At 42.3% G+C, this 23,740-nt stretch overlaps 1 protein-coding gene across 1 annotated transcript in view; it reads left to right on the top strand.

Moving 5' to 3' along the window:
- LOC141053026 (uncharacterized) overlaps nucleotides 1–15,910 on the top strand; it is a 37,838-nt gene extending 21,928 nt beyond the window's left edge. The window contains exons 2-7 of the mRNA XM_073550359.1: nucleotides 8,253–8,401; nucleotides 8,531–8,710; nucleotides 8,794–8,917; nucleotides 8,999–9,096; nucleotides 9,295–9,385; nucleotides 13,424–15,910. Of these exons, the coding sequence (XP_073406460.1) occupies nucleotides 8,324–8,401; nucleotides 8,531–8,710; nucleotides 8,794–8,917; nucleotides 8,999–9,096; nucleotides 9,295–9,385; nucleotides 13,424–14,784 (1,932 nt within the window). The 5' untranslated portion in view covers nucleotides 8,253–8,323 and the 3' untranslated portion in view covers nucleotides 14,785–15,910. The remainder of the gene's footprint in view (nucleotides 1–8,252; nucleotides 8,402–8,530; nucleotides 8,711–8,793; nucleotides 8,918–8,998; nucleotides 9,097–9,294; nucleotides 9,386–13,423) is intronic.
- The last annotated feature ends 7,830 nt before the right edge of the window (nucleotides 15,911–23,740 follow it).

The following is a 23,740-nucleotide window of genomic DNA, read 5'->3' as shown; positions in this document are numbered from 1 at the left end:
TCTACCCTGACTAACCTCAAACCCTGTGCCTTTTTCTCTAAGAAGTTCTCTTCGGCCGAGAGAAACTATGATGTCGGTAACAGGGAATTGTTAGCAGTTAAATTGGCCTTCGAAGAATGGACGCATTTTTTGGAGGGGGCCACTCATCCCATTATGATCATCACTGATCATAAAAACCTGGCCTATATCGAGTCTGCTAAGAGACTGACCCCCAGACAGGCTCGGTGGGCACTTTTTTTTTCTCGATTTCATTTTACCATCACGTTCCGACCATAGACTAAAAATGTAAAGGCGGATGCCTTATCCCGAAGTTTTGATTCTGTGTCCCCTCCAGAACCTCCTTCCTCCATTCTTCAACCGGGAGTGGTTGTAGCCGAAATCTCCTCTGAGTTACAGAGAGATTCTGGAAGCACAAGCTCCCAGGAATAAACCCCCAGGTAAATTGTTTGTACCCGAACAATTACGTCCCACACTCCTTCAAGAATTTCATGATTCTGTGTTAAGTGCACACCCTGGTATTGCAGCTACCCGGGGGCAGTAGCTAGGGGTTTTTGGTGGCCCTTTATGGGTACTGATAAAAAAAAGGTTTGTGAATACTTGTGGGGTGTGCGCGTGCTCTAAAAGCTCTCAGGTCCGGCCGGCAGGGGAATTGGTGCCTTTGCCAATTCCGGATAAACCATGGACACACCTGTCCATGGACTTTATCACTAATCTTCCACCTTCCAAGGGCAACTCAGTGGTATGGGTAGTGGTTGATAGAATTTCTAAGCAAGCCCACTTTGTACCATTACCTGCATTACCATCTGCTGAAACCTTGGCCCGCTTTTTCATAGAGCACATTGTTCGACTGCATGGAGTGCCTGTGAACGTGGTGTCGGACAGGGGTGTGCAATTTGTGGCCAGGTTTTGGAGAGCGCTTTGTATGAAGTTGGGGGTCACATTGTCATTCTCCTTTGCCTATCACCCGGAATCCAACGGACAAACTGAATGCACCAACCAGTCATTGGAATAGATTCTGAGATGCCTGGCCTCCTCCAGACAGGAAGACTGGTGTGAGGTATTACCCATGGCAGAATTTGCATTCAACTGACGGATTAATAAGTCTACCGGAAAGTTTCCTTTTCAGGTCAATTATGGGTTTGTTCCGCAGTTTGCAGAATTTTCCCGTATGGATTCGGATTGCCCTGGTGCCGAGGGGATGGTACAACAATTAAAAACCCTCTGGAAGGAGGTGCAGGGGAACGTGTACTGCATTGCTTGTTTGATTCCCGTGTATGACCCGGCCTGTCCCCTCACTCTGTTTTCAAACATTTTTATTGGATTTTAGTAAATAACAAGAGTTGGGAAAAGGGGAGGGAAAGAAGGGAAAGAAAGGGAATTAACAAAGGGAAAAGGGTGGGAAAGAGGATTAAGGGAATAAGTCCCCTCACTCTGAACTCCATCTCATGTTTTAGGTACTATTGTCTTCTCTGGTTCTGATCTCCTGGCTTGGCTATTGTTACTCCGCTACCGTTTGCCCCTATTGTACCGTCTATTGCCCATTCTGGTTTTCTGATCTATTGCTACGTCCTGACTATCCGCTCTGTCTAACCCTTTGGTACTGTCCTGCTATCTCGTGCATTGACCCCGGCTTGATCTGGTTTCCGCCCCTGTCTATGCCCCTTGGTAACTTGTCCCGTAGTTACCTTTCTAGGAGTTTCCCTGCAGCTCCTAGCTCTTCGGAGCGTAGGCCACGCCCCCAGCAGTCACATGCTTCAGGTCCAGATAGTTTGAAGCACGCATTTTCACCGCTGCTGCCCTGCTCCACAGGTATCTTTGAGCACTGTTTTTGTACTCAGGACACGCGCACTGGCTCAGTGAGCGAGTGTAGTGCGGTGTTCCTGACACTAATGTTGTAGCAATTTCTCGGATGGGTTTTTTCTGTTTTTGCAGCTTAAAGATGGCTTGTTTCACCTGTATGGAGAGCTCCTTTGACCGAATGTTTCCTTCACAGCAAAACCTTCCAAATGCAAGCACTACACCTTAAAACAACTCCAAGCCTTTTATCTGCTTAATTGAGAATGACATAACAAAGGGATTGCCCACATGTGTCTATGAAATAGCCTTGAAGTCAATTGTCCAATTAGTTTTGGTCCCTTTAAAAACAGGGTGGCACATGTTAAGGAGCTGAAACTCCTAAACCCTTCATCCAATTTTAATGTGGATACCCTCAAATGAAAGCTGAAAGTCTGAACTTCAACTGCATCTGAACTGTTTTGTTTAAAATTCATTGTGGTAATGTCTAGAACCAAAATTAGAAAAATGTTGTCTCTGTCCAAATATATATGGACCTAACTGTAAGTGATTAGGCGACTTTATTCTTTGGGTCGGTGCAATTACAGTGATACCAGATTTATATCGGGTTTTTATGTTTGGCAGCTGTCACACACTAAAAGAAGCTTTTTTTTGTGAAAACTAGTTTTTGCATCACCATATTTTGACCGCTAAAATATTCTTATATTTCGTCCGACAGTCATGTGAGGGCTTGATTTTTGCAGGACGAGTTGACGTTTTTATTGATACCATTTTTGGGCACGTGACATTTTTTGATCGCTTTCTATTCTGATTTTTTTGGGAGGCAGAATTAACAAAAACCAGCAATTCAAGAACTGCTCTTTGTTTGCTGTTTTTCATACCATACCGCATGTGGTAAAATTGATAAAGCAGCTTTATTCTTTGGGTCAGTACCATTACAGCAATACCTCATTTATATCTTTTTTCATGTTTTGGCGCTTTTACACAATAAAAACTATTTTATAGAAAAAATAATTATTTTTGCATTGCTTTATTCTGAGAACTATAACTTTGTATTTTTCTGCTGATGGAGCTGTATGGCAGCTTGTTTTTTTGCGGGACAAGATGACGTTTTCAGCTGTACTATTTTTATTTACATCCATCTTTTTTATCGCATTTTATTGCACTTTTTGTTCGGCGGTATGATGATAAAGCATTGCTTTTTGCCTCATTTTTATTTGTTTTTTTATGTTGTTCACTGAAGGGGTTAACTATTGGGACAGTTATATAAAGTGGGTCATTACGGATGTAGCGATGCCAAATGTGTACTTTTATTTTTTTTTTATTTACATAAATAAATGTATTTATTGGTAAAATATTTATTTCTTTTTTTTTCTTTATTTTGGGATTTTTTTACAAAATATTTTTACACATTCTAATTTTTTTTATATATTATTTAACTTTTTTACATTGTACCAATATGGAACTTCTGATACACTGCAGAGTATCAGATGATCATCTGACAGGCAGGGAAGGAGGCATGCCAGTGCCTGCTCTCAGCAGGCGCTCACAAGCCACCTTCCCTGTAGGACCCGGAAGGACCATGCGGCCATTTTGGTGCCGAGTGCTTCCATGGAGACCATCTGGACATCGCGATCGCATTGTGTTGTCCTGATGGAAGCGCGAAGGGAACTGATTCCCTGCGCCATGCTCCTCTGTGCCACTATCACTACTGATAGCGGCATCAGAGGGGTTAAATGCCTGCAGTCGGTGCTAGCATCGATTGTGGGCGTTGCTGCAGGGTGTCAGCTCTCATACAGAGCTGACACCCACACGCAATCGCCGTGGCGCTCAGTGTGAGGCCACGCGATGTGCCACCATACGTATACTACTCTTTGCGGGAACGCACCTCCTGTGGAGCAGTACTAGTACCGCGCATGTAGGGAAGGGGTTAATATTGCACTACTTTAGTGATACTCTCTATTTGGCATTGTTTTATAGTTACATTTGAGCTTTTAAGAGGTAGTGGATATGTGTATTCTGTAATTTTTTTTTTTAAAAGTGCTTTTCTCAAGTTTTCACATAGACTATTTATTATGAATAAAAAACTGGAGTCTGAACTGAGAAAGTAAGTTAATGTGTACGCACAATGTAAGTGCATATTAACACATGACCATTACACAGAGAAAACAAAAGCAAAAAACACAAATATCCTAAAATAAAAAGTTCAAAAATAAACTGCAAATAATGCATAAAGGTAATAATAATAATAAGGATATTTAGTAAACATAATTTTGATCAAAATAATGTACAAGCCATCCCGCCACGTCAAGGCAACCCTTGTGGGACAGTCCTAACTCTAGTATTTAAAGCCTTTCCACTTGCCAAGTGACGTGAATGTGAACAAGCATATATATATATATATATATATATATATATATACTACTTACTGTAAGTAAACGGAGATCAAACAATCCGAGGTCAGGTCCGGGAAATGGCGCAGTACCACAAAGGGAAGTCAGAGACGAAGTCCAATACATGAGCCGAGGTCAGGTGTTGTGAGTTCATTTTCCCCTTCACCGTTGAGGTCTGGTGAACTCCCTCTTCTGGTGAAGGAGGGTAGTGAGGCTGATTGCCAGGCACCTGGGCAGGATGATGATGACTGGATGACGAGAGTTACTGACTGGATATAAGGCAGCCGACGCCCTTCTGCCTTGCTGGTGACCTCTCTGAGGGATTGCTTTGGGGCTCTCTGAGGGATTCTAGGAGAAGTCTGATTCCTGCTCCTCAAAAAGCTAAGTTTTCTGCTCTACTTTTTGCATTTGTGTTTTGGTTTTGTTTTGCCTTGTTTTCCTTGATTTCTGCCATTCCCTGCTGGGGTGAGCTGAATTCCTTCTTGCTCTGTCTTCAGAAAATGCCTGAGTGCTGATATAGTCTTTTTGAGGCCTAGCGTCTTCAGGGCTTTTTTCCCTATCAGCTGTTGGCTCTTGTTTTGATAGGGTTTTGGCGGATTACAGACAGCTGCTTTTCTATCCTGTCCTATCTAGTTAGCTTGGGCCCCATCATTTGCTCAGCCTATCTTTCTATCTGTGTGAGTGTTTTTTCATCTTGCTTCACCGTCATTATATGTTGGGGGCTGCCTATTGCTTTGGGGTCTGCTCTGGGGCAGTTTAGATTTCCCTTTCTGTCTTTAGGCTATGTAGTTCTCCGGCTGTGATCGAGGGGTCTAGGGCACCATAGGAACCCCCCCACGGCTACTGCTAGTTGTTGTTGATAGGTTCAGGGGTCTGCAATCCGATAGCTGCCAACTTCTCTGGTTTTCTGGACTTAGCTAGTATTTCTGTTTTTGCCTCCTACGGTGACTCATTCATAACAGTCAGGATAGCCAGAGAGACAAAACAGTTTACAGGGAGCAGGCACAAGAGAAATCAGGTCACAAGCAAAGAGTCAGAGTCCGGGAAGAGAATCAAGTCAAGCTGGGTCAGGCACAGAGCGCAGAGGGATCAATGTTCCACAGGCAAAAGCAAGTGTACGATTGACACTGGGGGAGGAACTAGCATGCATAAGTAGAAGTCTGATTATGGAAAATGAACACAGGTGATTGCAGCACAGACCCAGGACAGACTGACAGCCCCGACACAAAGTAACAAAAAGACAGAAACAGAGTGGAAATCGTGACACTTGGTGTACTCTCACGTTGGCGTATCACACGGCCTAGTGCTTTCCGGCTATCCGATGTTTTATTAGATAGCTCTCAGACCAGTGTTATATTATGGGGCATTGCGGATCTACAATTGTTCTCTCATGCCAATTTGGCATGAGAAAATAATTGCAGCATGCTTCGACTGCATCCAATAATTGGATCACCCTCATGGATCACACGCACCCACACAAGTCTATTGGTGCGTGTGAAAATTTAGACTGCACTTACACGTCATCCAAGTGCAGTCTGATATAGTCCGACACAGACAATAAAGAAGATGGAGAAATTAAGTTCTCCATCTTCTCCACACCTGTGCTGTGATTCTCTCATGCAAGAGAATCGTATCACAGTAAGATGACATTCAGATCAAACTCTGTCAGAGTCATTAGCATAGTCAACCCGATTGTCTTCCATGGGAAATCATACCGTACCCTTAAGCTGAGGACTTTGAGCAGGTTTGCATTCCTCTATTCATAGTAGTGTCTTTTGGCGTTTTTTTTTTTTAGATCTCACTGAAGAGATCCATAGATATCAAAATTTAGCCCTAGTCAATATTCCACACAAAAGTGTTTGTTCTCCTTAAGTTTCGCCTTCAAATCCTACAACCCATTATTCATTACGTGGAACTTTTGGTGACATTTGTTCGAGTCTGTATAGAAAATTTACATGTATATGGAGCCTGCCTAAGCCATAAAGTCTTAAATATGACCTGCCAGCTTATCTATTCCTAAAAGCACCAGGTCCCGCAAGACTATAGATTGTTTACGGATGTGTTATCCTCTGAAGGGAAAACTGTAATTTGGGTGATGCATATTAATAAAACAGTGTCACTTTGTCCCTCTGTCCAAATTATCGACTTTTCAATTTTTAGCAGTATCTTCTCTGTTATGTCTCTTATAGTTAGTTGGACAATTGGCAGAACATTGTTCCTTACCTGAATTTGCAATCATTATCAAGAACTCATCAAAACTTCTCCATTCTTCTGTAATCTTAGATATCATTCTCACTTTGGTTCTTAAGCCTCTAATGGCTGAAAAAGTGTGTTGCTATGTTAAAGCTTGTCTCTTCTCAAATCAGACAAACTTGAGGAAGACACAGTAGACAGATCCCCTTTGTCAATAAGAGATGTAAAGGTGGGCCAAGCTTTGGTGTTGAGGATAAAGTGTGGTTGAGGCACATCTTGTCAAGTTAGAGCCCAAATGTATTGTTCCTTATGAAATAACTGAGATTAATAACCCTGTAACTTTCTGATTGAAACTTCCTCCTTCCTTCCGATACCTAATGTTTTCCATAAATTTCTGCTCAAGGCTTCTTGATTGCCTGTGTTCACTCCGTTAAAGAATGTCCACTGATGATGATCAGAGACAGTCTACAATATGAATTACCGTACATGAAAATGAGAGATTCTTCGTGGAGAGAGGGTTAAAGTATCTGGTACATTGGCTAGTGATATTAAGGCCAACAAGATAGTTAGGAGATTCCATCAGTTGTTTCCTGATAAACCTGTACTGTCACACTTAGCGATGTACCAGCGATCCCGACCAGCGATATGACGCGGTCAGGATTGCTGGTACATCGCTAGGTGGTCGCTAGTGAGCTGCCACACAGGCAGATCTCACTAGCGACATCGCTGGGGACGGGGGTCGCTACTTACCTGTCACACTAGGCGATCCTGCGTCCTCCCGCCCGGCTCCACGCCTCACTTGTCGTCACAGCATGAAGCGCCGCATGAAGCTGACAACGAGAAACAGTCCTGGACGTTTCTCGCGCGATCAGCGATAACCAGCGGGGGAGCGGTCGGAGGTAAGTATCAGACACAGCGATGTCGCTAGCAATATCGCTATAACGTCACTAGTTATAGCGATATTGCTAGCGATATCTCTTAGTGTGACAGTACCTTAAGAGTCTGAGGATCACTCGTAAAAGAAAGCGGAGTACTGTTATATTCTTGTCTGGAGCTGCTCCTACAATCTCTACTTTTGTCATTAGGCAAGACCACACTTTCACTGCTGGGAAAACCAGATGCAATCCAGCCAAGTGTATTGGTAGGGATTCTGTTTGTTTCTGGCAGTAAGCAGATGTAATTATCTCTCTGCCGTGAGTTTTAGGTGGGTCATGGCTTATTTATAGTATCAGTTGTTTGCTGGGCATTGTCAGTTGTATTTATTGACCCTGCCACCTTTAATGCTTTTGGTATGTTTCCCTATCGGTTCTATGCGTTTTACTTGTTTCTTCGGGTTCTGAACTTGGCTATCTCCTGACTTCGTTACGGACTGTCTTGAATCTTCCCTCTCTTGTTTTATCTCAGCTTATCAAGTCTAACTCCATTGGCAGGCATCCACTCCATGGACGTAACACAGAGGAATCTGTAGTAAGTCCAGATCCGTGTATAGGAGTCAGAGGATGAAGACAAGGGTACATCTTTAGAGATGGATAGGAGGGTTGAACCGTTCTAGAATTATGGCTTATAAGCACCTATGCTATTAAGAAACTTCCATATTTCTGTATGAATCACGCAGTGTTCAGTAAAATTATTGTGATGTGCTTTCACATACAGTTTCCCTACACATTTGCATGAGGCTAACGAGAAAATACACGTGCTGCTATTACCTATCTCCAGCACTTCCCCAGACTAGGACAATCAATTTCTAAAAAAAAAGAAAATTCAATAGGAGCATGTTCTACCACATCATATGTTTTTGCTTATTACCTCCAATAATTGTATTATTACCCAGGATTTTTTATGATGTTACATCGTCATCTTCTCCCCATTCAGGTCCCTACAATATCAGATCCTCTAGGTGGAGATCTTCTATGTAAGAGATTTTTCCCTATTGACCTTCAAGGATGGATAAAGACAGGGACAAGATGGTGAAGAGGATATTACACCTCACTCTAGAGATCCTCTTCCGGCTTACTGGAGTGGTGAGAGATTCTGATGATGTCACATTACATCATTCTTATCTGTGGGAATAACAGATGGACAGAACTGGAGAGGTGAGGACTCTGGAAATGTCTGTAGTGAGATTTATTAATGTGTCTCTCCATAACCAGGATTACTCAGTAGTAAAGGAGACCTCTAGTGAGCACTGTCAGGACCCTGTGCCTGAGGGATTGGGAAAAACCCTGAGCACAATCATGGGGCCTCCACCTCACCCCCTGATACATGAGGACTTCAATGACCAGAAGATCCTAGAACTCACCTACAAGATGATTGAGCTGCTGACTGGAGAGGTGACACTGCTGGGAATGCTGGGACATTATACATTAACACTATGAAGGGATCGGGGGGATGACAGTATCATTGTATGTGTCAGGTTCCTATAAGGTGTCAGGATATCGCTGTCTATTTCTCCATGGAGGAGTGGGAGTATTTAGAAGGACACAAAGAGCTGTACAAGGACGTCATGATGGAGGTTCCCCAGCCCCTCACATCACCCGGTAATAAACTTGACTAAATACACACGGCCTATAATTATCTGTGTGTAAAGAAAGAATTCAGTCCCTATGTGTTTCCTCCAGTTCTATCCAGTAAGAGGACAACACCAGAGAGATGTCCCCGTTCTCTCCTCCCACAGGACTGTAAACAAGAAGATCCCAATGTTCCTCAGGATCATCAGGTAGATGGAGAGAAGGTGTCATGAGATCTCCCCTATGATGTGTAGACGGCTGTGAAGGTCTTGTGCTCAGTCTTGTTTTATCCACCAGTATTATATGTTTTATACTTGTGTAATGAGAACGGTGGAGATGGCAGGATTAGAGCTGATCATAGATGTGACTTCTCCATCTGTCTGTGACTTTCAAATTATTTGTTTCAGGGTAAAGATCTGACCCATATTAATACTACAGAGACATATTCAAGGGGTGGTGAGTGGTGTAAAGAGGAAATTCCTACAGATATCAGCCCAGGTGAGTAGTAACCACTAAATGCAGAAAAGTCACATATTCTTCTCAGTCACTGGCTGTGTTTTTTTAATCTGCGGTGTAGTACTGTCATGATGTCAAAATCAAATGGTCTCCATTTTTCCCCTGACTACTACACGTTCCTTCACCCAAACATGTCGTCATTATTTTAGGTATTGGAAGCCTTTGTGTTGGAGTGAGACCTGCTCCAGCCAGAGTGTGCAACCTAGATGATCCACCTCACCCCCTGGAATTAGAAGATGTTGACCCTTAGCTGGCCAGCTCTCTAAATGCCAAAGCCAAATGACAGTGAACATAGAATGTGCGAACAAGTTAGAAAGTCACGTGAAGAGAAAAATATCTGTATGTGGAACCTAAGAGAAAACAGAGCATGACGATGCCCTCTAGTAGTTTAACATCTGTTATCACTGATTATTTGAAATCTGGTACAGAAAACATTACTGGTAGCATAGTCACTAACAATAACTTGGAGCATCAATCATGTTTAAATAAGTCAGCAATAAACCTGTCAGGAACACCGCACTGCACCTGCTCACTGAGCCAGTACGCGTGTTCTGAGTACAAAACTGCACAAAGATACCTGTGGAATGGGGCAGCAGTGGTGAGGATGCTAGGAGCTGAGGAAAACTCCTAGAAAGGTAACTACAGGACAATATTACCAAGGGGCATAGACAGAGACAGAAACCAGATGAAGCCGGGGTCAAAGCACAAGATAGCACGACAATACCAAAGGGTTAGGCAGAATGGATAGTCAGGACGTAGCAATAGATCAGAAAACCAGAACGGGCAATAGACGGTACAATAGGGACAAACTGTAACGGAGTAACAATAGCCAAGCCAGGAGGTCAGAACCGGAAAATACAATAATACCAAAACGAGAGACGGAGTACAGAGTGAGGGAACAGACCGGGTCATACACGGGAAGCAAACAAGCAATGCAGTGCACACGCACACCAGGGGGGTCAGACGCACAGCCAGAACAACAGTATAGCTGACAGAGAACCCTGGTAAAGAGTGATTATAAACACCCCTCCCAGATCCAGAAAGAGGCCACGTACACTTAACCCTGTGAGTGCAGGGCAAGAACACTGTCCAAACCATGACAAAACCAAGAAATCATCAAAATTTTCAATATAGCTAAAAATTAAAAGGAACAAACAGTATGAAACAAGCAACAGTAGCAATATTGTAAATTACAGTGTTTCATACATGAAAAGAACTAAAGGATGATAAGACAGAAATCATACTTTGTGAGAGAAATCTGACCGAGCGAAAAGGATGTAGTGGAATGAGGGTGGCCATTAACATTCAGTCTGATGTGACTGTCAAGTGTAAGGAATTCCAGGAGTCCAAAACTTTCTAAAATGTCTGTAGGCAACCTCTATTGTGGTATATCTTTTCATATGGGACTAATGAATTAACTAGTGTTACTGTGTGGTGGAGAATCTCCCATCCATTGTACAGCTTTTTTTTTCTACAAGTAATAAAAAAATAGGTTTCACGTAAGAAGATCCTAATCTAATGATGTGAGCTGAAATAGGAGTGGATATTAATTATGATATAAAGCAGTTTATGGCTAAGCAAAATGAGAAAATATCAGGACAGGCCCACATCAGGTGTACGACATTGCAGGCTTTCATAGATGGGTAACAGGGTTAAATCGGACCGATGTATGATATACAGTTGAATCATTTTATTATTTACAGGAGATACATAAGAGATGATTATAAAATATCCTCCCAATTCTAATAATAATAATTTTATTTATATAGCAACAACCAGTTCCGCAGCCATTATGGACTGCAACTTCAGAATTCATATGTAGGAAAAGTCTGATATAAAATCCACTGCTCAAAAAACTAAAGGGAACACTTAAACAACACAGTGTAACTCCAATTTAGTCACATTTCCATGAAATCAACCTGTCCAGTTAGGAAGCAACACTGATTGTGGATCAATTTCTCCTGCTGTTGTGCAAATGGAACAGGCAACAGGGAGAAATAATAGGCCATTTCTCTGTTCTCACCATTTTTGGCTGTTGTTTTGGTAACTTTTGCATTTTGTCATTGCTCTCACCTCTAGATGTACTGTACAGTAGCATGAGGCGATGTCTACAACCCACAGAAGTTGCTCAGGTAGTGTAACTTATCCAGGATGGCACAGCAATGCGAGCTGTGGCAAGAGGGGTAGCTGTGTCTATCAGCAGTGTCCAGAGCATGGAGCAGATACCAGAAGACAGGCCAGTAAACGTGGAGATGTGGAGGGGGCCATAGGAGGGCATCAACCAGGACCGCTACCTCCTCATTTGTGCAAGGAGGAAGAGGAGGAGCTCTGCCAGAACCCTGCAAAATGACCTCCAGAAGGCCACTAACATCCATATGTCTGCTCAAACTGTTAGAAACAGATTCTATGAGGGTGATATGAGGGCCTGACGTCCACAAGTGGATGTTGTGCTTACAGCATAACATCTTGCAGGGCGATTGGCATTTTCCAGAGAACACCAAGATTGGCATATTCAACATTGGTGCCCTGTGCTCTTCACAGATGAGAGCATGTTCCTTAGCACATGCAACAGAAGTGTTGAGAAGATGTGGAGAACATTCTGCCTGCAACATCCTCCAGCATGACCGGTTTGGCAGTGGGTCAGTAATGGTGTGGAGAGGCATTTCTTTGGAGGACCACACAGCCTTTCATGTGCTAGCCAGAGGTACCCTGACTGCTATTAGGTTCCGGATGAGATCCTCAGACCATATGCAGGTGCAGAGGGCCCTGGGTTCCTTCAGATGCATAACAATGCTAGGCCTTGTGGCTGAATTGTGTCAAGAGTTGATTTTGAGTATCATTCCAAATCCAGACGTCCATGGGATATTAATTTTGATTTACATTGATCATTTTTATGTTTTATTTTTCTCAGCGCTTTACAGCATGTAATGAATACAGATTTGCAACTGGAATATTTCATTCAGTGATATCTAGAATGTGGTATTTTAATGTTCCCTTTATTATTGGAGCAGTGTATTTAGGACTCAAGTTCTTTAAATGCAAATAAGAAAAAAGTGCCAATATAATTTTAAGGATTCTAAAGTACGAAGAACGTGGCATTTCTTATATGGTCTCAAATTGCTCAAGGATAATGACACATTCTGATCGTAGTGATCACTTAGTGATTGAATGTTATAAGTTGCCCAAGAAAGAAATGACCGGTAGAGTGTCAAGTAGGGAAAATCTGAGTTCTTCCATAATGGCATCTCGGATGGCACATCAATAATGTTAACCACTTGTTTATCCTGTCTCCAGACTAAGCATGCTAATTTAAACACAGGACATTTTTGGTTAATCACTTTAAGAGCACCCTTTCCAATTTTATAGTAACGTTAACCTCTAAGTTACAGTATTCCCCAAAATAAAATACAATACAGTAGTACTGTTCCCCTATTTGTCCCCGGAACAATTGTAATACATATGTCCCGTTGTGTCCAGATACTGTAAAATTGCCTCCATCATGGCACCCATACAGTAGTATTGTCCACCTACCTGCTGTATTATGGCCCCCTATTTCCTTTATGACCCTCAGACAGAAATATTGCCCCCTTATGTGGTCTCCATCGAGAAGTAATGCCCCCATTGTGCGGCTGTGGTTTTCCCCCACAGTGTCCTCACGCTAATATTTAAAAAGGCAACCAAATCCCTGTCTAGATGATACATTTAAATGGGAGCTTGTTTTTTGCAAGCAGATTAGAATTTTTTTATTTTTTGCACTACTTAACCTTATTTGTTAGCTTTGTACTGCAGTATTTGGGAGCATATTAAACAAAGAAAATCGAACACCACGCTCTAATGTTTTGTGCTTGCAGTTCTACTGTTAAACTGGAAACTGCTTATTTTTAGTGAATAATTAATTGTGAATAATTAAATTTTGCTAATTACTTAATATTTCCATGGACATTTCATATGAAAATAGTGTAAAAATATAATTTTAAGGTTATTTAGCTAAAAAATAATAAATGTTTTTATTCTTGGCAGATTACTGTGGCAGGAGATCAGAGGGACAACTGACGTCTTCAATTTTTAAATCAGACGACCTTGCGATCACACAGGATACAATTGAAGTGAATGCTATTACTCCATATATACCATCATCTCTTCACATCAAAGAGCAATCATCTGATCCTACTGAACAGGTCCTGTGTTCAGATGCATCACAGACTACTAAGAAAAATGAAAGTCACAAAAGGGACATTAAAAATACAAATGCTCTTAGAGCAGAGGAGCCACCCTCTTGTTCAGAATATGGGAAAGCCTTTTCCCTAGAATCATCTTCTGTTACACATCAAAAAGTTCACACAGAGGAGAAAAGATTTTCTTGTTCAGAGTGTGGGACATATTTTAACCAGAAATCAGATCTTATTAAACATGAGAAAACTCATACAGCGGAAAAAACACATTCATGTTCAGAATGCGGGAAATGTTTTGTAAGTAGATCAAATCTTAGTTTACATCAGAGAAGTCACACAGGGGAGATGTGTTTTCCTTGTTTAGACTGTGGGAAATGTTTTAATCAGAAAACAAATCTTGTGAGACACCAGAGAACTCACACAGGGGACAAGCCATTTTCTTGCTCAGAATGTGGGTTTAGTTTTGCAGATAAATCAAATCTTGTTAGACATCAGAGAATTCACACAGGGGAGAAGCCATTTTCATGTTCAGAATGTGGGAAATGTTTTTCAGGTAAATCAAATCTTGTTACTCATCAGAGAACTCACACGGGGGTAAAGACATTTTTATGTCCAGAATGTGGGAAATGTTTTACCTTTAAATCACATCTTCTTATACATCAAAGAACTCACACAGGGGAGAAGCCATTTTCATGTTCAGAATGTGGGAAATGTTTTACAGATAAATCTGATCTTGTGAGACATAGAAGAATTCACACAGGGGAGAAGCCATTTTCATGCTCAGAATGTGGGAAATGGTTTACCTTCAAATCACATCTTCTTCAACATCAAAGAAATCACACAGGGGAGAAGCCATTTTCCTGTGCAGAATGTGAGAAATGTTTTAAAGACAAATCAGATTTTGTGAGACATAGGAGAATTCACACAGGGGAGAAGCCATTTTCATGTTCAAAATGTGGGAAATGTTTTACCCTGAAATCACACCTTCATCAACATCAGCGAACTCACACAGGGGAGAAGCCATTTTTCTGTTCAGAATGTAAGAAATGTTTTACAGATAATTCGGTTCTTGTGAGACATAGGAGAATTCACACAGGGGAGAAGCCATTTTCATGTTCAGAATGTGGGAAATGTTTTACTGTTAAATCACATCTTCTCCAACATCAGAAAACTCACAGGGAAGAAGTCATTCTCATACCTAAAATTTGAGAAATGTTTTATTGAAATTTGTTGAATTCATGTTTCCAACCACATAGTATTTTTGGAAGCATTTAGGAACCATAGCAACTCAGCCAGAAACTGACAAAAACGCCTCTGCCAAATAATATCGGCACAAAAACTATGCGATGTCAGGAGGTTCATGCCATGGGTTTTGTAGCCAAGCAGTTACATGTTGACTTAGCCTTCCAATTTGCCACATCTCAATTATATTAAGCAGCTGTGGATTTTGGGTAATTAATTCCAATCCCTGCAACCTACAAGATTTGATCTGCCAGAAAATATTAAGCCATTTTTTATTTAAGCCAATTTTTTTTTTTCTTGCCAAAGTCACCTAATCTGAATTGTCACTTCATGTGGTAATAACTTTAGAATGCTTCTAAATATCCCAGTTATTCCAAGATTCGTATTTCAAAATACTTTGTACTGTACTTTGATAGTGTTAAGCACAAAACGTGTCAACGTAAATATATTTCTGAAAACATATGAAATTTTATTAAAGTATAGGTTAAAATTTATTCTCATGTAATGAAGTTCGTCATGGGTAGTGTCATGCCTTTATACAAATGCATATAATCAGTTTACAATGCTTTGTATTATTGAAGTGCACTGTATTGTGATAACTTATTCAACACCGCCATCTGTTGACAATGTTCTCTTTGTAGTTTACTCTCTGTTTCATTGCTTACTGTGCAATTTAATATTTAAGGCTCATCTAGGCTTCTGTAGCTCCCATCAGCCTCTGCTTTAGCCTTGCCCCCTTCTTCTCCAGCAGCCGTTTTGGCCTCATGGATGCTGACATGCTGATTATCTCTCCCTGATTTTCAGCCCATCTGGTTGTTTACCTCTACATAGCACAGTTGGTGAGTTATTATTTTCTCCTTGTTATAGCTCACCATGTTGTATTATGTATGTACCTCTGTGATACATATTTTATCCGAAAGTTGTCTTTTGTCATTGTAAATGTTTACAGTACCGCCATGTTGTGCACTTACACTGTGAATGTCCTGTACCATACATAATACTATGTATTTAGATATGTTGTATGCCTTGTACTGAGTACTTTTATTTTTCTTATAGTTTTACACTGGTCCTATCAATAAAAGTTGTAAAGGACTCCCTGCGTCTACCTCAATGCATCGATAGAAAAGAGTTTAGCTGTCTGTCAACTCGCTTTTCTTAAGCACAAAGTTGAGGGTGCCAGAACAGGTAGTATTACGTAAATGTCTCAGCTCCAGGGACTGACTATGCTCCTTTTTCCTATGACCACTGCCCTTTGTTATACTCAACGATGGCTTTCACAAGTTGCCCAGGGAACTCCCGTGACATCATCACCCACAGCCTTTTGAAGCCCAATCTGACCATGTGTTTTAGAGTTTGCCACCATCCAGTTCCTGCTGAAGTAATCATCTTTGTAAACTCCTGTGAGTTCTGCAGCCTGTATCTACACCCCTCAACACTGAAACTGCAACACCAAGAAGAAAAAGTCAGGGAATTATTGAAATCACAGGATCGATAGAAATGTTAACCCCTTTACCCCCAAGGGTGGTTTGCATGTTCATGACCGGGCCAATTTTTACAATTCTGACCACTATCCCTTTATGAGGTAATAACTATGGGACGCTTCCATGGATCCCTGTGATTCTGACACTGTTTTCTCATGACCTATTATACTTCATGATAGTGGTAAAATCTCTGTGGTATAACTTGCGTTTATTTATGAAAAAAAACGGAAATTTGGCAAAAATTTCGCAATTTTCCAACTTTGAATTTTCATACCCTTAAAGCAGAGAATATGTCACACAAAATAGTTAATAAATAACATTTCTCACAGGTCTACTTTACATCAGCACAATTTTGGAACCAAATTTTTTTTTTGTTAGGAAGTTATAAGACGTTCATTCAAGTCATTCAAGACGTTTTTTAACCCTTCAGGTGCTTCACAGACATTTTTGGAATGTTTAAAAAGAAAATGAACATTTAACTTTTTTTCACAAAAAATTTACTTCAGATTCAATTTGTTTTATTTTACCAAGGGTAACAGGAGAAATTGGACACCAAAAGTTGTTGTACAATTTGTCCTGAGTACGCTGATACCCAATATATGCAAGTAAACCACTGTTTGGGCACATGGCAGAGCTCGGAAGGTAAGGAGCGCCGTTTGACTTTTCAATGCAAAACTGGCTGGAATTGAGAGAGGACGCCATGTCGCGTTTGGAGAGCCCCTGAAGTGCCTAAGCAGTGGAAAATCCCTCACAAGTGACACCATTTTGCAAAGTAGACCCCCCTAAGGAGCTTATCTAGATGTGTGGTTAGCACTTTGAACCCCCAAGTGCTTCACAGAAGTTTATAATGTAGAGCCGTAAAAATAAAAAATCTTATTTTTTTCACAAAAATGATCTTATCGCCGCCAATTTTTTATTTTCCCAAGGGTAACTGGAGAAATTGGACCCCAAAAGTTGTTGTGCAATTTGTCTTGAGTATGGTGATACCCCATATGTGGGGGTAAACCACTGTTTGGGCGCATGACAGATCTCGGAAGGGAAGGAGCGCCGCTTGACGTTTTCAACGCAGAATTGGCTGGAATTGAGATCAGACGCATGTCGCGTTTGGGGTTTAATGTGCCTAAACAGTGGAAACCCCCCAATTCTAACTCCAACCCTAACCCCAACACAACCCTAACCATAACCCTAACACATCCCTAATCCCAACCCTAACTTTAGCCCTAGACCTAACTTTAGCCCCAACCCTAACCCTAAATGGGAAAATGGAAATAAATACTTTTTTTTTTTATTTTATTATTTTTCCCTAACTAAGGGGGTGATAAAGGGGGGTTTGATTTGCTATTTTTAGCAGGTTTTTATGTTTGGCAGATGTCGCAAAATAAAAGACGCTTTTTATTGTAAAAATAGTTTTTGCATCACCACATTTTGAGAGCTATAATTTTTCCATATTTTGGCGCACAGAGTCAAGTCAGGTCTTGTTTTTTGCAGGATGAGTTGACGCTTTTATTTGTACCATTTTCGGGCACATGACATTTTTTGATCGCTTTTTATTCAAATTTTTGGGAGGCAGAATAAACAAAAAACAGCAATTTGTGAATTTCTTTTGGGGGGTGCGTTTACACCGTTCCGCATGTGGTAAAATTGATAAAGCGGTTTTATTCTTCGGGTCAGTACAATTACAGTGATACCTCATTTATATAATTTTTTTATGTTTTGGCGCTTTTATACAATAAAAACTATTTATAGAAAAAATAATTATTTTTGCATCGCTTTATTCTGAGAGCTATAACTTTTTATTTTTCCAGTGATGGAGGTATATGGTAGCTTGTTTTTTGCGGGACAAGATGACATTTTCAGCAGTACCATAGATATTTATTTCTGTCTTTTTGAACGCGTGTTATTCCATTTTTTGTTCGGCGATATGATGATAAAGCATTATTTTTTTGCCTTTTTCTTTTTTAATGGTGGTCACTAAAGGGGTTAACTAGTGGGATAGTTTTATAGGTCAGGTCATTACGGATGCAGCGATGCTAAATATGTGTACTTTTATAGTTTGGATTTTCTTTTTATTCAAATATTGATTTAATGATAGAATATTGTTTTTTTATTATTTTTTTTATTATTTTTTAATATTTTTACAATTATTTAAACAAAAAAATTTATTTTATTCTATCTTTTACACTGTGTCCCACTATAGGACACTCATTTTGTGCAGGCTGATCGCTTATATGGCATGCAGATCTGCATGCCATCTAAGCTGTCAGCCCTGCACTCTGTGCACACTGCCATCAGAGACCTCCTGGCATGCACTGCACATGACAGGAAGTCTCTGAGCTCTGGTAACCCGGCTGTTGTCATGACTACATCTGGTTACCATGGGAGCGATCGGGACCCCGCGTCATGCCACGGGGTCTCCAATCCAAAGGCAGAGGGGCTGTCAGGGCTGACAGACCCTCTGCCTGCTCCCGGAATGCTGCAATCATGTTTGATTGCAGTGTTCCGGGGGTTAAAGTGCCGGGAGCGGTCCGTGAATCAGCTGACACCCAGCCGCGATCAGCCACGCTCCCCCCGTGAGCGTAGCTGATCGCGTGTGATGTACTATTCCATCCATGGCCATTAAAGAGAATCTGTCACCTATTTTTTCGTATATAAGATACGGCCACCGCCATCAGGGGCTTATCTACAGCATTCTGTAATGCTGTAGATAAGCCCCCGAAGTAACCTGAAATAGAAGAAAAATGAGTTATATTATACTCACCCAAGGGCGGTCCGGGACCGATGGGTGTCGTGGGCCGGTCTGGCGCCTCCCATCTTTTAGCGATGATGTCCTCTTCTTTGCTTCCTGTTGTGGCTCTGGCGCAGGCGCACTGCTCTGCCCTTTTGAGGGCAGAGCAGAGTACTGCAGTGCGCAGGCGCTGGGAAAGGTCAGAGTGGTCCGGCACCTGTGCACTGCAGTACTCTGCTCTGCCCTCAACAGGGCAGATAAAGTACGCCTGCGAAGGAGCCGCAACGGTATGCCGGACCAGACTGCAAAACCCATCGGACCCGGACCGCCCCTGGGTGAGTGTAATGTAACTTGTTTTTCTTATCTTTCAGGTTACATCAGGGGCTTACCTACAGCATTACAGAATGCTGTAGATAAGCCCCTGATAGCGGTGGCCGCATCTTATATACGAAAAAATAGGTGACAGATTCCCTTTAAGTCCCTGGGAACATGGACAGAATAGTACGTCCAATATCAGGAAGGGGTTAATGAAATGCAAATCATGCAAAATTAGAAATACATTTTTCAAAACACCTTGATTTATTCAGTACAGAGTTTGATTGCCACATCCAGAATTTCACACTTGGCATGTTATCAAATTATCAAGAAAACAGGACAGCGAAGGGGTTACCTGATTAGCACTGTAGCCTTACAGCATTGAGGTTCTGGGTTTAAATCCAACAACGTGTGTAAGAAAGTTTTACGTTCAACCAGTTGTAAGAGATCAGCTGTCTGGTAGATGCTGGTAAACACACAAGGATTGTCATGATCCAGACCGGGTTTTGGGTCTTGACCGGGTTTTGGGTCATTTCCAGTCTGGTCATGTCTGGTGTGTGTAGCTGGCTCTGATGAAACCCTGATTTGTCCTGCTGCATTTATCTGACTTTGCCCGTGTCTGTGGACTCCGGTTTCATTATTTCAAACAAAGGAGCGGTTTATTAACACCTTCCCGACATGCGCCATACTAGTACTGCTCTACGGGAGGTACGTTCCCGCAAACCGCAGTACTAGTACGGCGCTGCTATTTCCGGTCACCGCACTGCATCGCATAGTGACCGGGTTATGATGGCTGCTGTCCCTGACTGCAGACCATCCTGGCACATTGCCATGGGGGGCCCCCAACCCCCCTCCTCTGCATCGGCTATCGCTGTGATTGGCTGGTGAACTATGACCAGCCAATCACAGCAATGTTACAATAAAGTTAGTGAAAAAAAGTGTGACATGCTGCCATCTGTGTTGTGTGACACAGCACCAATCACAGCCATCACAATGAGTGGGGTGATCACGACGTCACCTCACCCAATTAACCCCTATGGCGCCGATTGGCTGAACAATAGTTTCTCACCAATCATCGCTAATTTTAGATTAACCCCAATCTAAAATAGCGATCACCGCCCTGCACGCCATCTTTGCCTCAGATTTGGCATGCAGAGCTTTTCTCCTGCCTCTCTGTGTACCTGATTCAAAGTTTCATTGGTGGCCATTGTGATCTCCCTGGCGTCCTGCTCTGTGTTGATTTGTGCTCTGCTGTGATCTGCCTGCTGTGTGACTCATCTGTGATCACAGCTTCAGTAGCAGCACCTCCCTCATCACCCCTCCCCCCCTTCCAATTGAATTTTTAGCGCACTTTTTTGTGCTTTTTTTCGTGTGCACGGCGTTGTGCTTTTCCTGTGTCTGCAGTGCTCTGATCAGTATCGCTGCTGATCAGAGACTGCGCCACAGGACTTTCTCTTTTTTTAGCTAGTTATCGTAGCAGACAGCCAATGTTTTTTTTTTTAGAAAAAATAATAGTAGTCAGTACAGTGTAGCTTTAGACATAGCAAGGTAGTGTAGCCGGCGTCACAGTGTTGGTGACGACCGATTTTTTTATTTTTTTTTTTAGAAAAAAAAATAGTAGTTAGTACAACGTAGTTTTTGAGGTAGCGTAGCAGGCGTCACAGCGTTAGTGACATCCGATCATCCGTTAGAAAAAAAAATAGTACAGAGTAGTTTTATAGGTAGGAAGGTAGCGTCTTTTTTTTTTTTGCATAAAAAAATCTATCGCCGGGTAATTTCTAGTGCATTAGGGAAGAATATGTCACACTGTTGGTGGCGTTCGATTTTCTTTTGCAAATGAAAAATTATTAGTTGCGTCAAGTAAAGTTTTAGCGAGTGCATTAGGAGAGCGCTGTCACGGACGTGGTTTGTGGAACCACTGTGCCACAGACCGCGGAGAACCTGGAGCGACATAACTAAGCGAGCACAGGACTGTTCACTAGAGCCTCTAATGGGGAGGTTAGACTTGGCTCCCGATGAACACCAGGTGCCACTCCAGGACAGACCATTGGATGCGCACCTGCTGGACCCAGTAGGACAGACTGGATAGTGCAGCAGGCAGAATTTGTATCAGAGTGCAGCAGATCAGACAGGCAGCCACGTAAGCATAGATCTCCCTCATGGATGGCCACCAGAAGTTGAGAGAAATCAATTGTAGAGTTTTCCTTTGTCCCACGTGACTGGATCGACAGTAACTCCCAGTCACCAATGGAGTAGTTACACTCCGGAGCAGAGAAGGCCTTAGAGAAGAAACAGCAGGACAAGGGACGCCCCAAGGAAGATTTCTGAGTGAGCACAGCTCCAGCCCCTAACGAGAATGCGTCCACCTCTAGGAAGAAGTGTTTGTTCAAATCCAGATGATGCAGAATGGGAGCAGTGGCGAAGGACCGTTTAAGAGAGCGGAAGGCTTCCTCAGCCTCAAAGGACCAGTTCTTTGGATCGGCTCCTTTTCAGGTCATAGCAGAGATGGGAGCGGTTAGAGTGGAGAAGTGAGGAATGAATTGTCGATAAGAGTTAGCAAAGTTAAGAAATCTCTGTATTGCTTTGACTTTGACTACCCACTTATTGATAGGCACTATACCTTAGTCTTTGGATTGAAGCCATGTCTTCAGTCTCTATTATAGATAATTTGTGCTTATTTTGACTTATTCGTTTTCAAATTCTCCTGAATGCAGTCCAGCATAGCTTGAGTCTCAGCTGGAGACAGAGGGTAAATTCGGCCTCTAGGGGGTGTAGATCCAGGAATCAAATCGATAGGGCAGTCATATGGCCTGTGCGGCGGCAAAGTCTCTGCTTTCTTTTTGTCAAATACATCGGCAAAAGACCAATAAGCAGACGGCAAATTGGGCAGCAATGCTGGAGAAGACGGACGTACTGGAGCCAGACACTTCTCATGACAGGAATGTCCCCAGTGGAGCACCTCTCCAGCTCTCCAGTCCAGCACAGGTTCGTGCTGTTAAAGCCATGGTAGGCCTAAGAGAAAGGCATGAGACATGTGAGAAAGAACATAGAAGACTCTCTTCTCAGTATGAAGAATCCCAATGCAGAACTCAAGCGGCTCAGGCAGAAGAGCCATCTCCCGAACAGTTATCCCATCGACAGATGTTAATGCCAGAGGGGTTTGGAGCAGATGAACTGGGATTTGGAACTGATCCACTACACCCCTGCTGTCCTGGAATTCAAATACGCTGACTCAATAAACTGGGATTCACCGGTTGTCATGGTCACAGTAAGGGTCAGGAGAAGAGAGATGTCTTTACCGTCTAGGGAGGCCTCTCCTACCAACCCTAGATGCTGGAGTTTCTTCGGCTTCACCGAACAGGCTTGAATGAAGTGACCCATGTCTCCACAATACAGGCACTGGCCTTTTAGCCTAACGATCCCTCTGTCGCTGACTGGCAAGGACAAAGCGGTCGACCTGCATGGGTTCGGGTGAGCCCTCGACAGGACAGAGCCAGGCGCCGCAGTCCTCTTTCACGTGCCACCTCATAGGCACGCTCTCTGAAATAAAGGCCTATACGGATGGCAAGTGAGATCAGGTCGTCGAAGGTAGTTGGTAGGTCTCGACCAGCTAGCTCATCCTTAATGTTCCTGGAAAGCCCCTCTCAGAATGTTGCAACCAAAGCTTCGTTCCATCTGAGTTTGGACACCAGAGTGCGGAAGCGTACTGCATATTGTCCCACAGATAATAATAATAATCTTTATTTATATAGTGCCAACATATTCCGCAGTGCTTTACAGTTTAACAGTTTCAAAACACAATTCATAAGTAACAACGTTAACAATACAATAATTAAAGCAAAATAAGACGACCCTGCTCATGAGAGCTTACAATCTACAATGAGGTGAGGGAGATACAAAGTACAGGTGTGTATTTACAATGGTGTATTTACAATAAAGGTCCAGCCATCTTGAGGGAGTGAGGGATGGATGGAAAAAGTGAATGGGCTACACACGCACACTTACACATAGAATGACTTTGATTAGTGAACATGATAGGCCGCTCTGAACAAATGTGTTTTGAGGGAGCGCCTGAAACTATGCAAATTGTGGATAGTCCTGATTTCTTGGGGTAGAGCATTCCAGAGGATAGGAGCAGCACGGGAGAAGTCTTGGAGTCGGGAGTGGGAGGTACAGATTAGTGCAGAGATTAGTCGAAAGTTGTTTGCAGAGCGCAGCGGTCGGTTAGGCTGATGGTTGGAAATGAGGGAGGAGATGTAGGGGGGGTGCTGCACTGTGGAGAGCTTTGTGGGTGAGAACAAGTACTTTGAATTGGATCCTATAATGAATGGGCAGCCAATGTAAGGACTGGCGAAGAGCAGACGTGTCCGAGTACCGATTAGTCAGATAGATGACCCTGGCT

Source organism: Dendrobates tinctorius, unplaced genomic scaffold (assembly GCF_039654945.1).
Source record: "Dendrobates tinctorius isolate UK_male_01 unplaced genomic scaffold, ASM3965494v1 ptg000164l, whole genome shotgun sequence".
NCBI lineage: Eukaryota > Metazoa > Chordata > Amphibia > Anura > Dendrobatidae > Dendrobates > Dendrobates tinctorius.
This window is presented reverse-complemented; position numbering and strand designations above follow the sequence as displayed.